The following is a 17,859-nucleotide window of genomic DNA, read 5'->3' on the forward strand; positions in this document are numbered from 1 at the left end:
CATCTCTTATTTTAGATGGTAAAGAAGAATCTTTGAATGAAGCATTAAATGAATTAGATTGGTTTGGAAATATATCTGGTTTAAATATTAATTTTTCTAAAACACAAGTTATTTGGATAGGAAATAAAAAGTATAGTAATGAGGTATTATGCCAAAATAGAAACCTTACATGGGGAGAAACATGTTTTAAGGTACTAGGTATAAGCTTTGATGTTAATCTTGATAGAATTGTAAAAATTAATTATGATGAAAAAATTGTACAAATTAAATGTGTAATAAGACAATGGTCAAAACGAAATCTTACTGTTATTGGTAGAATTACTGTAGTAAAGACATTGATATTGCCTATTTTAAATCATTTGTTTATATCCTTACCAAATCCAAGTGATGATATTTTAAAAAATGTTATTCAACTTATGTACAATTTTATATGGAGTTCACCAATTGATAGAATTAAGAGAGATGTTTTACAAAATGATATTGAAGATGGTGGACTCAAAATGATAAATCATAGTGCATTTATTTTAGCACTGAAGTGTACATGGATAAGGAGATTATTTAAAACAGACAACAAATGGCAGAATGTTTTTTTGTCAAATGTTCATGTAGAACTTGAAAAATTTTATGGTTGTGGAAGTGTTTATATCCAAAAATTACAGCAACATATCAAAAACAAATTTTGGCAAGATGTTCTGAAAGCATGGCAACTTCTTAGAGAAAAAGATGAATATGACAGTTGGGAATGCTTTCTTGCTAGTCCAATCTGGCTTAACAATAATATAAAGGTAGCAAATAAACCTATTTTTTATAAAGATTGGTTTGAAAATGGTATAAGATTTATAAATGATATTGTAAATGAAGATGGGACCTTTTTCTCTCATCAAAAGATAGAAGAAATGTATCAGATAAATGTGAATTTCATGAGATATAATAGTATTATATCTGCTATACATCAAGCATCAAAATCATTTGTGGGAAAAAATCACAAATTAGAACTACCTTTAATTCCTTCTGCTATTAAAAGACTTGTTAAAAGTTCAAAAGGATCTAAAGATATGTATATTGTTTTGAATAAAAATGGAAGTGTTCCCACTAGTCAGTTAAGATGGACTGAAATTTTTGGCTTTGATCAAAATCATTGGAAAAAAATTTATAAACTGCCATTTGTTGTCACAAATAATACTAAGTTACAGTGGCTACAGTTTAGATTCAATCATCGAATCTTAGCTACAAACAAATTTCTTCATAAAATTAAGATTTATGATAATCCAAATTGTACATTTTGTAATAGAGAAATTGAAACATTAGAACATTTATTTTGGGAATGTGAACATACACAATTATTATTAGAACAGATTGAAAATTGGTTTCTAACCAATGGAATTAGTGTACTTTTTACAAAAGAAGTTTTTTTGTTTGGTAACACTGCAAAAATATCAAAAGGCAATGCAGAAAATACTCTTTTTCTTACCATAAAGCAATATATTTATAATTCCAGATGTTTAAAAAAAAAACTGACAATAAACTCAGTAAAAGAAAAGATAAAATATGTGTATGCAATGGACAAAAATATTGCTATGAAAAACAAATGTGAACATCAGTTTCTCAGAGAATGGAATGCTTTTGATATATTACTTAGCATGCTTAGTTAAGTATAAAAATGTATATACATGTTATAAATGAAAATGCTGTATTTAAAATAGAATTCAATTTCTAGATGCATTATATTGAAAACTCACCACACTATTCTCTCTCACTCTCTTTCTCTTTCTATCTATCTCTCTCTCCTGACACATGAGCAGTTGAAGTGATAAGATGTGTTTCTGCAAGCTCCATCTAATTATGGATAAATAATGATTTAAACTAATTTTTAAAAATATGGATTTAACATCAACATTCTTTAAGAACATTACATCTTTTCTTGGAGACTTTTCTGGATTTAAAAGTGTTTCAGAGGATTTTGACTTTCTTCAATCAAGTGAGTTATATAACATTGATGACTGTACAGACAGAACTCTGTCCTATGTAATTAACTTTAGAAATAATTTAATATACAACCTTTTTAAAAATATTTTGTTTGGAAACTACTCTGAAGAACAATTTGTGGACAGAGATCAAAATGGACTTGTGCATTCTTTTGACGATAGTGAAGGGAAAGTTGTTCTTCACATGTATGAGTCCACTAACACTCTACACATTCAAGGAAAAGGGTGTATATTTTGGTTCAAAAATACTTTTAAAATTTTTGCAGAAGAACTTTATCATTTTTATAACACACAAAAACTGGATGATTCAAAAATCGTGAAATTTAAAAATGTACATAATGAGGATAATGAAAACATCAGTATTATAAATGGATCTACACAAAATTCCAATGTGTCAGAGACCAATCCTAAGGTTGTGCAGTACATGACATCTGGCTGTGTAGAGACAGAATCAAAATTAGCACACAGCATGACATCAATCAACACAGATACTGTCATCACTTCCACTCCCAGCAGGAAGTCACCTGATACCAATGAACTGTTGTTAGATTTTAATACTTTATCTCCAATTAACATCAATCATCATGAAAGTATTAATCTACAGGAAGAAATATTTGAACTGAAGAAAACAGTTAGCCATCTAATGAATTTGATAAACAATAAACCCATTGTAACTGACAAAGGGACACAAGTTACTACTTGTGATGCTTCTACACAAACTGATGATTTCCAAATACTGGCAAATACAAAACCTAAAACTAGTAGCATTGGAACTCAAATTCATCCTGATTTAAAGGACAGTACCATGCAAACATCCCCTCCAGAGGTGCATTCAAAAAATGTTGAAAGGTGCATTCAATCAACTCCTGATGTTAATAATACGTCTAAATCGTACTCCCAGGAAAACAAGGACAAAAGACTTGTGAATAGATCCCAACAACAGAAAATTAGTAGAAATTTTAATAACAACAACATTCTTGTCATCGGAAGTTCCCTTCTGAAAAGCATAAATACAAGAGACCTGATTAACACCCGTGTATCAACAAACAGAGGTGCAAGAATTATTGATATTATCAATATTGTTAAAGATACTGACATAAGGCAATATCGATCAATCATTGTCCATATTGGTGGGAATGATATAAGCAATGGTGCCCCCCTGGATTTGATCCAAGAGAACTATGAAAGTTTGCTGTACTTGCTCAGATCTAAAGCAGATATGAACACCAACATTATTGTGTCAAGTGTACCCCCAAGACAGGATACAGATGTAGAACCGGTTAACAAAGTTCTAATTGATATGTGTGACTATTTCAATTAACAATATATAGATCATAGCAAATGTTTCTATGATGACTATGGTTATGTCAAAAAAACTTTATATCAAAGAGATGGCATTCATCTTACAAAAATGGGAACAATGGTATTTTTACAAAACATTGATCAATATGTAAAAATTCTTAAACTTTCATCAAACAATGATTACTGTCAATACTGTGGTGAAAGAGGTCATGACCTAACTACATGTAGACATGGTAAACCCGTGTCTTGTTTCTCCTGTAATTCATTTGGTCATAAGAAGAAATTTTGTGATCTGTATTGGAGTTAAAAAATTGGCAAAGAAGATATAGCCATTTCATCTTTGAAATTTATTTCTAAAAAAGAAAAAACTTCCACAAACTACTTTGATGTTTTAAATCAAATTTGTCAAGAATGTAATAATTACACATGTATCTGCCCTAAAAATGGGAGTCTAAATAATCTTTTTAACAAAAGTGAAAAAAACACCAAACTTAAACATTCTTCAAGTAGAATGGACAAATCTATTGGTAATTTTTCTAAAACTAGTATAAGTGATTTGAACAAGATAAATGCAATCATCAGTATGACTAATGCTGGAAATTTTACAGTGAATGACAATCTTTGTGTAGCCGTTACAGAATCTGATAATGTTACTTATGAATCTAATGATGAGGTAATTAATTTGCAATGTACTGATATGAATGTTTTATGCAATCCCCCTGAGGCCTTATCACCTGTTGATCTAAAGCTTCGTTTTTCTTTTGGATTAAGTGTATTATTGATAGCATGTTTATATGCCTTATTTAATAATAATTGTTATGAATTATTACCTAATTTACAAGAAACATCTGAAGAAAAGGATAATGTTTATGACTTTTCTTCAACAAAGGGTATAAAAATATGTTCACATAATGTCAACAGACTTGAACACAAGCTGGATGAAATCAAATACAATTTAATGTTTTCTGAAAATCCTCCTGACATATACTGTTGTTGTGAAACATTTTTGGACATTAACACCCAGGATAATTTTATACAAATTCCTGGGTTCATTTTAAACAGAAAAGATAGACTATTACGAGGTGGAGGTGGTTTGGTTGCTTATTTTTCAGAAAAAGTAACATTTAATAGAAAAGCTGAATTTGAAATAAGTGACATTGAAACAATGTGGTTTGAAATAAAACCAGCTCACAAAAAATCATTTTTATTATGTTCAGTATACAGACCTCCTAATTCACTAATTAATTGGATTGATGAATTTGAAAAAGAAATTACAACTGCTATTAATCATAATTCAGATATTATTTTAGTTGGTGATTTTAATATAGATTTTTTAAAACCTAATAAACAACCACAAAAATGGCTAAGTTTATTAGAAACTTACAACCTCAACCAGATAATTCAAGAGGCAACAAGAGTTACACCTGATTCTAGTACACTGATTGATCATGTTTATGTCACCAATAAAGATTTGATACTAGAATCACATGTTGCTAAATTTTCAATAAGTGATCATTATCCAGTTTGTTTAACTAGAAAAGAAAAAAATTCCACATATATCAAAAAAGATATTCATACTACCATTTCTTACAGAAATTTTAAAAATTTCAATGAGGCTAATTTTCTAAGTGACTTAGCTATTGCACCTTTTGATAAAATTGAACATGAAAGTCACCCAAATACATGTATTCAGATGTGGTATGACATATTTAATGCAGTTCTAGATAAGCATGCACCAATTGTTACTAAACGAGTAAAAAGAGACAGACAACCTGAATGGTTCAATAATGAAATTGCATATGCCAGAAAAATGAGAGAAAAATACCATAAATTAGAAATGTGGTCCGAGTTCAAATTTTGGCGAAACAGGACAAAGCACATAATCGATGAATCAAAAAGAAATTTTTATTCAAAGATGGTAAAAGATTCAAAAGCATCTGTGGAAATGTATTCACAGTCTTAACCCATCCCAACAAGAAAAGCCATATGAACTTTTAAATGAAGATGGTATTAAAACTAATAATATCAGGGACATTTGTAATGTTTTTAATAAGTTTTTTTACATCTTGTGTTGAAAACCTGAGGACTGACAGATGTATGAGCAAAAATAATGATTATGCAAAATTAAATAATTTTGTACAAAAGAAATTTACTAAGTCAGAACAAGTAAAATTTTCAATTCCACCAGTCACAATAAATGGTCTATTTAATGAGATGATCAAACTTGACATTAATAAATCCACCGGATCTGATAACATAGGACCAAAAATTTTAAAATTGAGTGCTCCTTTCATAACTTCATCTTTAACTTACATTTTTAACAGAATAATAGATACAAGTACATTTCCCTGTGTTTTAAAGAATGCAAGAGTAACCCCTGTTTTTAAAGCTGGTGAAAAATTCATGGCAACAAATTATAGACCAATTTCTGTACTTCCAGTTTTATCAAAACTTTTAGAAAAGCATGTTTCAAAACATTTGTTTGACTATCTTAAAAGATTAGATCTTTTACACCCAGCACAGTCTGGGTTTCGACAAGAACACTCTTGCCAAACTGCCCTTATCAATATCATAGATAAATGGATACAGGATATGAATGATGGTAATATCAACTTAGCAGTCTTGTTGGATTTTAAGAAAGCTTTTGATGTAGTAGATCATGATATCCTCTGTAAAAAACTTGAAATTTATGGATTTGATAATACTGCTGTTTCTTTTTTTCAATCGTATTTGAATGAAAGAACTCAACAAGTACAAATTGGTAATGCTCATTCTGAAAAACTTCATATCAAGTATGGTGTTCCCCAAGGCTCCATATTAGGCCCCCTTCTGTTTATATTATACATCAACGACCTTCCTATTTATATGAAAAATTGTTGCACTGATTTATATGCCGATGATTCAACCTTACATCTTTCTGGTAATTGTTATCAAACTCTTCAGTCAAAGGTACAAGAAGATTTACATGGTGTAGAGGCATGGTGCAATGATAACAATATGTTCATCAATAAAAATAAAACAAAATATATGATTATTGGAACGAAGCAAAGAGCAATGCCACATTACAATGAGAGTTGTTTAACTATTAACAATCAAGTGATACAATCTTCCACATGCGAAAGTCTTTTAGGCATTAAAATTGACCCTTCCCTCACATGGACAACCCAAATTGACTTGATCTGCTCAAAAATATCATCTAGACTATATCTACTATTAAAGATTAAAAAATTTCTAAATCTAGACTGCAGAAAATTATTCTATAATGGTTATATCTTGCCACTTATTGATTATTGTTGTATAGTGTGGAGTAGTTGTAGCAGTGAGGGTTTAAAAAGGATATTAAAATTACAAAAGAGGGCTGCTAGATTAATACTAGAAACAGACCCATTCGCTCCTTCTGCACCCTTATTCAAACACTTAAACTGGATGACAGTTGAACAGAGAATAAAATATCATAAGTTAGTGATGACATTTAAGTGTATTAATAATGATGCCCCATCATATCTTACTAACAAGTTTCATTATGTTTCAGACAGAAATCCGTACCCCTTGAGAAATGCTGTTCAAGGAAACCTCATACTCCCTAAACCAAAAACAGAATTATTCAAAAAATCTTTTATGTATTCTGGACCATACTTGTGGAATAATTTGCCAATACCGTTAAGAAATATTACAAATATTAATTCTTTCAAATACAAAATAGCAGATCATTTATTGAAATCAACCTAACTGTATAAATAATATAAAAAACTGATCATGTCATCATGTTTATTTTTTCATCACATTTTATCAAGTTGTATTGAACATTATTATCACACTTGACTTTTTATGCTAATGTATGTATGCAATGTACTAGTATATGTTTGTGTTTTGTTTGATTTTTCATTACGAGGGCCTCAGGGAAGATTAGTTATATAGCTAACTGTGTAACCCTCTTAAAATAAAGTATTGTTGTTGTTGTTGTTGTTGTTGTTCTCCGGTGTTCAAACTGCTTTACTCTTTATTTTATATTTGTATATTTAAAAAAAAAAATAATTGCTTCCTAATAGAAAGATGTATTGATTAGATAATATCTATAGATTTATGTATTATATATTGCTATTATATTTGTGTATATTATGTTGTAAATTGGAAGTTATAAATAATAAAAATAAAAATAAAAAGAAAACATAATGCCCCTCTACTATCGTAGGTGGGGCATAAAAATAACAGGTTATGGATTTGTTGAATGCTTATTAAATAAATAAAATGACAGAGGTGAATGATATCAAAGGGAAATTGTGACTACTTGCTAACAGACCTTGCTAACACATGAAAAAATATGAAACAAATGAAATACAGAAGCTACAACTAAATGCATAACTTATCTTTCAAACAATGCAGCTAATTTACGCACATTACTTTGCTGACTCCGTGGTTTCTGTTCTGATCTGATTTTTGGTTCTCTTAGAAATGAACCCTTTTTTGTCGATTGTTGTGAGACTGTCAGGGTGTCAATATCAATCTGTGACTTTCCCTGATTCTGTGTTTTCTGTTCTGATTTTATTTTTGGTTTCTTTGGAATTGTCCTTTTACTTCTCGACTGTTGTGAAACTATAAGGGTGTGCAGATCAATATTCTTTAAAACCTCTTCTAAACAACGTGCACCTCTCCCAATGTTAACTAAAGCCTGCATAAGGACCCGTATTGTTGGTTTGATTAGTTGGTCTTCTCTCCACTTAAATAATACGACCCTATTCTGTTCTGCTAAGTCAGAAAGATTGTTGCTCTGTATATTTTCTAGGGTAGGAATTGATAGTCCAATTTCAGTGCCAAGTTGGAAAAACACTTGACCAATTAATGGAGCTAATTTATCTAGAATTTCATCCGTTGGAATGAAATCCAAGTAATCTGCTGGAATATCTGAAACATTATTTTATAATTATTTCTTTTTAGAATACTGCAAAGTTCATTGATCTGTGAAGATTTAAATGATATGAAATAAGCAGTACCCTGTTCTTAATGTTTTCATTCTGATAATTAAGCCTATAGCCCAGTAAATAGAAAGATACCGTGTTATTTTTTTAATCAGTTTAATTGAGGTCTGGAGCTTGCATGTCAGAAAATGACAAAGAAGTCCTTTGTCAATCAATGTGTCATTGTCATTTTGATTAGTCTCTTTTGTTACCTTTTCTTAAATCGGACTCGGACTTTTTTGAACTGAGTTTTACTGTGCGTAATGTTTTGTGTTTGGATATTTTACTACATGGTCCAGATGTATAGGGGGATGGTTGACATCTCAAAAAACATATTTGACCTCTTGCATTTTTGCGCCTGAACTTAGTCAGGACCCTCTGTTGTTTGTTAGTATTGTATGATTTTTGAATTAGTTTCTTTTATATATTTCCGAGTTTAGTATGACGTCCATTATTACTGAACTAGTATACATTGTTGTTAAGGGGCCAGCTGAAACCCATCGGTGACCTTCAGCTGTTTTCTGTTCTATGGTCGGGTTGTTGTCTCTTTGATACAATTCCCCATTTTCATTTTTAATTTTATTAAGTGACTGTATTTCTACTTACCTGTTTCTGCTTTGATGATTCTTCTTACCTGCAAACAAAAATTAAATATTTGCTTTTCTGTATTTACAAAAAAAAGATTAAAACCCTATTGACAACAATATTTGATGTTATATATTTACTGAAACACACATAAAAAGTAAATGTATTTCATATATTTTGACATACGTCAGAGTTACGGACACTTTGTTAGCATGTTTGTAAGGCAAGTGCTGAAATCATAAATGCTAGAATACAACTTTCTCTATATTAGTCAGATTGGTTTTTAGCAGCAATTCCACCGTTGTCTTATTCCTATTCATCAATTTCAATATCATACTAGATTTCTGGGAATTCTATAACTCCCAAATTGTGCATTCAATGGCTGACATATTGTTACATACTTCGGGAGCAAGAGGACACATGTCAACAGAAAAGCAGGACAGTTTTTCATTCAAAGACGAAATGAAAGAGTATTTAAAAAAACTATGTACAAACTTACTTGACACAAAACATGGGTCGAGATACCCATGTTGATCAGAGCTTCTGACAAAGTTTTGAAATTGGATTTAGCTTTTATCTCTTTCCACTTTGATAACAGCAAAAATTTGGCAACCTGTATATCTTTAGGATGATTGTATTCGACATCTTTCCATATCCTAAGCATTCCAAGATGTGTAACTAATTCATGCATTTTATTTGATTCGCAGTGGTTTGAAAAACGCAACAGTTCAATATCACTTGGTGTCTTGCTTAAAGCGTCATCACTTAAACCTGAAATACACAATGCAATCATGATCTTAACCTTCAAAAAACATCATTAAAACATAAATTCAGATGATTATATGATGTGCATTACTCAACCAGCTAAACATGAGGAAAAGTGCTTGAAAAAATATGTAAGGGTTCCGCGGAACCTAGTTTCTCTGCTACTTTTGCTGTTAATCACAGACTCGACAAAAATGTGGAAAAACATTAATAAAAATATTCCTCTCAATACTATCTTTTGATTGTAAGAAGCTTCTGTTCAAGTTTGGTAAAAATCTAGAATAGTTTATGAATCTAATAATTGTTTTAAAAACTTTAACTGCAGACAATATAATGTCAACCGGAAGGCAAACTAAGTCCCTTCTAATTAGATACTAGATACTAGCTTTAGAAGATCAACAGGTTTTACAACATATATCACCATCTAAAGTACACAGAGGAGCACTTAAACAAACAGATCAACAGGTTTCACAATACAAGTCACCATTCAAAGTACATAGAGGGACACTTAAACAAACAGGTCAACAGGTTTCACAATACAATTAAGTCACCATTCAAAGTACATAGAGGAGCACTTAAACAAACAGATCAACAGGTTTCACAATACAAGTCACCATTCAAAGTACATAGAGGGACACTTAAACAAACAGATCAACAGGTTTCACAATACAAGTCACCATTCAAAGTACATAGAGAAGCACTTAAACAGATCAACAGGTTTCACAATACAAGTCACAATTTAAAGTACATAGAGGAGCACTTAAACAAACAGATCAACAGGTTTCACAATACAAGTCACCATTCAAAGTACAAAGAGGAGCACTTAAACAAACAGATCAACAGGTTTCACAATACAAGTCACCATTCAAAGTACATAGAGGAGCACTTAAACAAACAGATCAACAGGTTTCACAATACAAGTCACCATTCAAAGTACATAGAGGGACACTTAAACAAACAGATCAACAGGTTTCACAATACAAGTCACCATTCAAAGTACATAGAGGGACACTTAAACAAACAGATTAACAGGTTTCACAATACAAGTCACAATTAAAAGTACATAGAGGAGCACTTACACAAACAGATCAATAGGTTTCACAATACAAGTCACCATTCAAAGTACATAGAGGAGCACTTAAACAAACAGATCAACAGGTTTCACAATACAAGTCACCATTCAAAGTACATAGAAGAGCACTTAAACAAACAGATCAACAGGTTTCACAATACAAGTCACCATTCAAAGTACATAGAGGGACACTTAAACAAACAGTTCAACAGGTTTCACAATACAAGTCACCATTTAAAGTACATAGAGGAGCACTTAAACAAACAGATCAACAGGATTCACAAAACAAGTCACAATTTAAAGTACATAGAGGAGCACTTAAACAAACAGATCAACAGGTTTTACAACATATATCACCATCTAAAGTACATAGAGGAGCACTTAAACAAACAGATCAACAGGTTTCACAATACAAGTCACCATTCAAAGTACATAGAGGAGCACTTAAACAAACAAATCAACAGGTTTCACAATACAAGTCACCATTCAAAGTACATAGAGGAGCACTTAAACAAACAGATCAACAGGTTTCACAATACAAGTCACCATTCAAAGTACATAGAGGGACACTTAAACAAACAGATCAACAGGTTTCACAATACAAGTCACCATTTAAAGTACATAGCGGAGCACTTAAACAAACAGATCAACAGGTTTCACAATACAAGTCACCATTCAAAGTACATAGAGGAGCACTTAAACAAACAGATCAACAGGTTTCACAATACAAATCACAATTAAAAGTACACAGAGGAGCACTTAAACAAACAGATCAACAGGTTTCACAATACAAATCACCATTCAAAGTACATATAGGGACACTTAAACAAACAGATCAACAGGTTTCACAATACAAGTCACAATTTAAAGTACATAGAGGAGCACTTAAACAAACAGATCAACAGGTTTCACAATACAAGTCACCATTCAAAGTACATAGAGGGACACTTAAACAAACAGATCAACAGGTTTCACAATACAAGTCACCATTCAAAGTACATAGAGGAGCACTTAAATAGATCAACAGGTTTCACAATACAAGTCACCATTCAAAGTACATAGAGGGACACTTAAACAAACAGATTAACAGGTTTCACAATACAAGTCACCATTCAAAGTACATAGAGGGACACTTAAACAAACAGATCAACAGGTTTCACAATACAAGTCACCATTCAAAGTACATAGAGGAGCACTTAAACAAACAGATCAACAGGTTTCACAATACAAGTCACAATTAAAAGTACACAGAGGAGCACTTAAACAAACAGATCAACAGGTTTCACAATACAAATCACCATTCAAAGTACATATAGGGACACTTAAACAAACAGATCAACAGGTTTCACAATACAAGTCACAATTTAAAGTACATAGAGGAGCACTTAAACAAACAGATCAACAGGTTTCACAATACAAGTCACCATTCAAAGTACATAGAGGGACACTTAAACAAACAGATCAACAGGTTTCACAATACAAGTCACCATTCAAAGTACATAGAGGAGCACTTAAATAGATCAACAGGTTTCACAATACAAGTCACCATTCAAAGTACATAGAGGGACACTTAAACAAACAGATTAACAGGTTTCACAATACAAGTCACCATTTAAAGTACATAGAGGAGCACTTAAACAAACAGATCAACAGGTTTCACAATACAAGTCACAATTTAAAGTACATAGAGGGACACTTAAACAAACAGTTCAACAGGTTTCACAACACAATTCATAATTAAAAGTCAATAGAGGGACAGATATACACAAACACACGTTTCTACAGATTGGAGTTATTTTGAAGTGTTACAATATTTACCTTGACATTCCTCTTCACACTGTTCTTTTGTCTATAGAAAAATTAATATGAAAATTAATATTTCGAATAAAATATTATAAATATGTTTAAATGCGCATTATATTTAATTTAACTGGTATTAAACAGCCGTCATTTTGAGACAAAAATCAATAATCTTTTGTTCTTCCTTTTTTGTTTATCTTTCATCTGTGTTTCGATCAAGCAAGGTTATACTTACTTTTTGTGTGAAAAACGTTTGATACACGAAGGAATGGACGAAAAGACACACAGATAGATTAATGGACAGAGAAAACTATTACAAATTACTTCTAAAGAGTATTTTTTGGCAGCATAATTCGAACATCATGAATATAAATTGATGCAAAGTCTGCAATATAGAGCTCAACGTTAAACAAGAGGCTCTCAAGAGCCTGAATCGCTCACCTTAATTCTTTTGGTTAAATCTCTCATCAATGATTATTTTGGCTTTTCAATTTATTTAAATGTTTTTTGGATCATCCTATTTTCTTCAAAAGCCAAAAAAATAATCATTTTCTCCTATGTTCTATTTTAGCCATAGGAGCTATGTTTCTTGACATACAAGGAAATAAAATATAAAATTTATACTAGATACTCTGAAACTCATTTAGCCTAAGTTTGGCTGAAATTGATACAGCAGTTTCAAAGGAGAAGATTTTTTAAAGTAAGTCAACATGATGAACAAATTGTGAAAAAAAGTCTTTAAAGGGCAATAACTCCTTAAGGGGTCAATTAACAATTTTGGTCAAATTGACTTAATTGAAGATCTTACTTTGCTGAACATTATTGCTGTTTACAGTTTATTTCTATCTATAATTATATTCAAGATAATAAACAAAAACAGCAAAATTTCCTTAAAATTATCAATTCAGGGGCAGCAACCCAACAACAGGTTGTCTGATTCATCTGAAAATTTCAGGGCAGATAGATCTTGACCTGATAAACAATATTACCCAACGTCAGATTTGCTCTAAATGCTTTGGTTTTTGAGTTATAAGCCAAAACTGCATTTGACCCCTATGTTCTATTTTTAGCAATGGCGACCATGTTTGTTGATAGATCATAACTTCGGATACAATTTACAAACTAGATACCCTAAGGAACATTCAGTTAAAGTTTGGAAGTATTTGGCCCAGTAGTTTCAGAGGAGAAGATTTTTGTAAAAGATTACTAAGATTTACGAAAAATGGTTAAAAATTGACTATAAAGGGCAATAACTCCTAAAGGGGTCAACTGACCATTTCCGTCATGTTGACTTATTTGTAAATCTTACTTTGCTGAACATTATTGCTGTTTACAGTTTATCTCTATCTATAATAATATTCAAGATAATAACCAAAAACAGCAAAATTTCTTTTTAATTACCAATTCAGGGGCAGTAACCCAACAACAGGTTGTCTGATTCATCTGAAAATTTCAGGGCAGATAGATCTTGACCTGATAAACAATATTATCCCACGTCAGATTTGCTCTAAATGCTTTGGTTTTTGAGTTATAAGCCAAAAACTGCATTTGACCCCTATGTTCTATTTTTAGCAATGGCGACCATGTTTGTTGATAGATCAAAACTTCGGATACAATTTATAAATTAGATACCCTAAGGAACATTCAGTTAAAGTTTGAAAGTATTTGGCTCAGTAGTTTCAGAGGAGAAGATTCTTGAAATAGTTTACGACGACAGACGACGGACGACGACGGATGCCAAGTGATGGCATAAGCTCACTTGTCCCTTTGGGGCAGGTGAGCTAAAAAAGGTTGGTTTACAGTTAAACCAGTGTAGAATGATTAGAAAATCAAGAACATAAATTGATACAAAGTCTGCAAGATAATGCTCAAGACTATACAATAATTATATATTAACTATAATACAATTACTTGTTTGACTCTTGGATTCTTATTATATTCTATGATTAATAATTTGATTATGTTTCTCATTTGATTGTTTCCCTGATCATGATTATATTCATTTATTAATGTGTGTTGGCTTATTTATGTTCTTTATTATATTCTATGATTAATGAGTTTTTGATTGTGTTCAATATAATATTCTATGATTAACGTGATTTTAATTTGATTATATTTTTATGTTATTCATTTGTTTATTTACTTTTCGACATATATATAAAACACACCTGATCTTGATTCCAAACACGCCAGTGTCTTCTTTTGTGTGTTTGGTTATGTTTGTCACAAATCCATCCATTGGTCTGCTTGGCTTCTTCTGCATTGATGAAGCATTTTAAATTTGAACATGAATATTCAATGTGAAATGGCGATTGTTGGCTGCGTTTTGCATGGACTGTGGAGTGGTAGAAATCTGAGATTCTTTCCATTGTTACAACCAGGCATTCTTTAACACCTGTAGCTATATCAGGTACGATTAACCCGGAGGAGGTTCTGTGAATGATGTAAAGGAGAATCTTGTTGCCCTCAACGCATACAACGATGTCATGTGATTTGTCAAATGATAAACCAATAAATCCCGAGAACAGGAGTTGTCTCTCTTCATACTGCTTGACGGTCCACATGCTTAGACATGCACTGATCAGACGATTTGGTAGGGCTGGTGGTATAATAGTGCCTTTAAATAAAAACGCTAAGCATATAGCTCTCTCTGGTGTACATTCTTTGTCCATGAAGTTGGTGGTATTTCTCTCTGTAACCATACAGGGAACAAAGAAGTTTTCCACTGGTAACCGACTTCCTGTAGATGTATCATATCTTCGTTGCTCTGCTAGGATATCTAAATAAATCAAGCTGTTAAATATAAACTCTTTGTATGGCAATATTGCACTGAAATCTTTTTGCTCCCAGATTAGGAAGAGGTCTTCCCGTCTTATGGTCCCATATTCTGACATTCTTTTAAAAGTTTCATGAATTTTCTTTTCCTCTGGCCAAAATACTTTATCTGCAAAATATAAAAAACATAAAAAACGCTTTAAAAAGAGGGTTTGATTGCCAATGTAACAACTATCCACCAGAGACCAACCAACTTGAATGCAACTAAGGTTAAATATGTAATTAATCAATGTTCACTTGAAAGCAAATTTAATCTTGTTTTAAGCAAAATATGAAGGATCTCATAACCTTCATAATTTGGAATGACATAAATACCAGTGTCACAAAGGACCTCATAACCTTCATAATTTGCAATGACATGAATACCTGTCACAAATCAAAACCTCCGCGATAAGTATTCACATAAAGGAACTCATAACCTCTTTAATAAGTATGGACATAAATACCTGTCATAAAGGCCCCTAACCTTCATAATAAGTATTGACATAAATACCTATCACAAAGGACTTCATAACCTTCATACTAAGTAGTGATATACATACCTGTCACAAAAGACCTCATAACCTCCACCATGAGTAAGGGGTTGATGATTACGAAATCTTTAAGTTGTGGAGTCTCAAAGTACACTATCTTCCCCAGGGAGTGGTGGAAATTTAGGAAATCTTTGAGTTGGTCTGGGGACAGTACAGACACCTTGCTTATAGCATTCAATTCTTCTACATCCTCTAATGATAAGATTTGTTTTCCTTCTGCCACCAGCTCTGCTATCTCGAGTTCAAGGGGAACACACGCATTGGGCATCTTCTCCCCCCAACAAGGATGTTCAAACGTAAGTTCTGTGATGGCTTTCTTGAGGACTTCAATTTCTGTATCTGTGTTATCCCTTGCATTGACAAATATCCGTTGTGTCAGGACAAGATGGTTTCGTCCCTCGTGGTCCTTGAACAATTCCTCTACTCCATTGTACAACTCCTCACGCCTGGACTCCACATCCTCCTTCAAAGTGATAATTTACGATATGACATTATCAATTTTTAAAATTACATTTTTTTTTTAAAAGTCGATGATAGTAAAGTAAAAAGGGTAAAAAATAAATAAAGAATTTTACAAACAATGCATGTTTTTTTATTTTTTTATAGAATACAGTGGTTTACAAGATAAAAGACAAAACTTGCATCTTACTCCTATGTTCTATTTTAAGCCATGTCGGCAATCTTTTTAAACTAATTGCCGTAATGATGATTGCGGCCAAGTTTGATAAATGTGGACCAGAAGTATTTTCTGTTTTGTATATCTGGCCATATTGATCAGTTTTGCTCATTAAAGTTTCTCTTGATCTGTTACTGTTAATTGATAATAGGCAAAAATAAGAGAAATGTGAAAAAAACTCATCATTAAGGGGGATTTTTCCAATGAGGAGTCCACTGTCGTTTCTGGCCATAGTACCTTATTTGTAGATATAAAAAAGAAGATGTGGTATGAATGCTAATAAGACAACTCTCCACTAGAGACCAAATGATACAGAAATTAACAACTATAGGTCACCGTACGGCCTTAAACAATGAGCAAAGCCCATACCACATAGTCAGCTATAACAGGCCCCGAAATGGCAACGTAAAACAATTCAAACGAGAAAACTAGATGCCTTATTTATGTAAAAAATGAACGAAAAACAAATATGTAACACATAAACAAACGACAACCACTGAATAGCAGGCACCTGACTTGGGATAGGCACATATATACAGAATGTGGCGGGGTTAAACATGATAGTGGGATCCCAACCCTCCCCTAAGATGGGACAGGGGTGTAACAATACAACATAGAGATGAACTATTAAAGTCAGTTGAAAAAGGCTTAACCCATCAGATAGATACAAATACTACAAATACAAGTGGACGTGGCCAGATACTTGTACATCCCAACAACAAAGAGACACCAAGTACGGATCTGAGAGTACTCAAAGCCACTAACAACTAATAAAAAATCATGCATCTAAGACTAAATTATCAATCAATACACATCCAACATCGAATGGATCTAGTTTGAAGACGTCATAAACAGTCAGAGAAAAACAGGACCTTGTGCAATGCCAAGATACAGGCATCGACAGACTGTAGATTCATGAATGTTTATATGTATATAAAATAATAATAAGTTTGCTTTTAATTTACTGATAAACAAGAATGTGTCCAAAGTACACGGATGCCCCACTCGCATTATCATTTCCCATGTTCAATGGACCGTGAAATTGGGTAAAAAATCTAATTTGGCCTTAAAAGTAAATTGATATACCAACAGGGAACATGTGTACTAAGTTTCAAGTTGATTGGACTTTAACTTCATTGAAAACTACCTTGACCAAAAACTTTAACCTGAAACTCACACTTTTAGTTTCTATGTTCAGTGGACCATGAAAATGGGTCAAAAGATTAATTTTGTTTTAAAATAAGAAAGATCATATCATAAGGAACATGTGTACTAAGTTTCAAGTTGATTGGACTTTAGCTTCTTCAAAAACTACCTTGACCAAAAACTTTAACCTGAAATGGGACGGACG

General features: G+C 32.1%; 1 protein-coding gene across 1 annotated transcript in view; it reads right to left on the bottom strand.

Annotated features, from left to right (window-relative positions):
* Positions 1 to 7,455: 7,455 nt before the first annotated feature.
* The window catches only part of LOC143054666 (uncharacterized), a 75,187-nt gene continuing 64,783 nt past the window's right edge, over positions 7,456 to 17,859 (bottom strand). The window contains exons 8-13 of the mRNA XM_076227687.1: positions 15,842 to 16,295; positions 14,633 to 15,408; positions 12,483 to 12,513; positions 9,327 to 9,598; positions 8,849 to 8,876; positions 7,456 to 8,189 (exon numbers count right to left, since the gene is read on the bottom strand). Coding sequence (XP_076083802.1) covers positions 7,651 to 8,189; positions 8,849 to 8,876; positions 9,327 to 9,598; positions 12,483 to 12,513; positions 14,633 to 15,408; positions 15,842 to 16,295 — 2,100 coding nt within the window. The 3' untranslated portion in view covers positions 7,456 to 7,650. The remainder of the gene's footprint in view (positions 8,190 to 8,848; positions 8,877 to 9,326; positions 9,599 to 12,482; positions 12,514 to 14,632; positions 15,409 to 15,841; positions 16,296 to 17,859) is intronic.

Source organism: Mytilus galloprovincialis, chromosome 12 (assembly GCF_965363235.1).
Source record: "Mytilus galloprovincialis chromosome 12, xbMytGall1.hap1.1, whole genome shotgun sequence".
Lineage (NCBI taxonomy): Eukaryota > Metazoa > Mollusca > Bivalvia > Mytilida > Mytilidae > Mytilus > Mytilus galloprovincialis.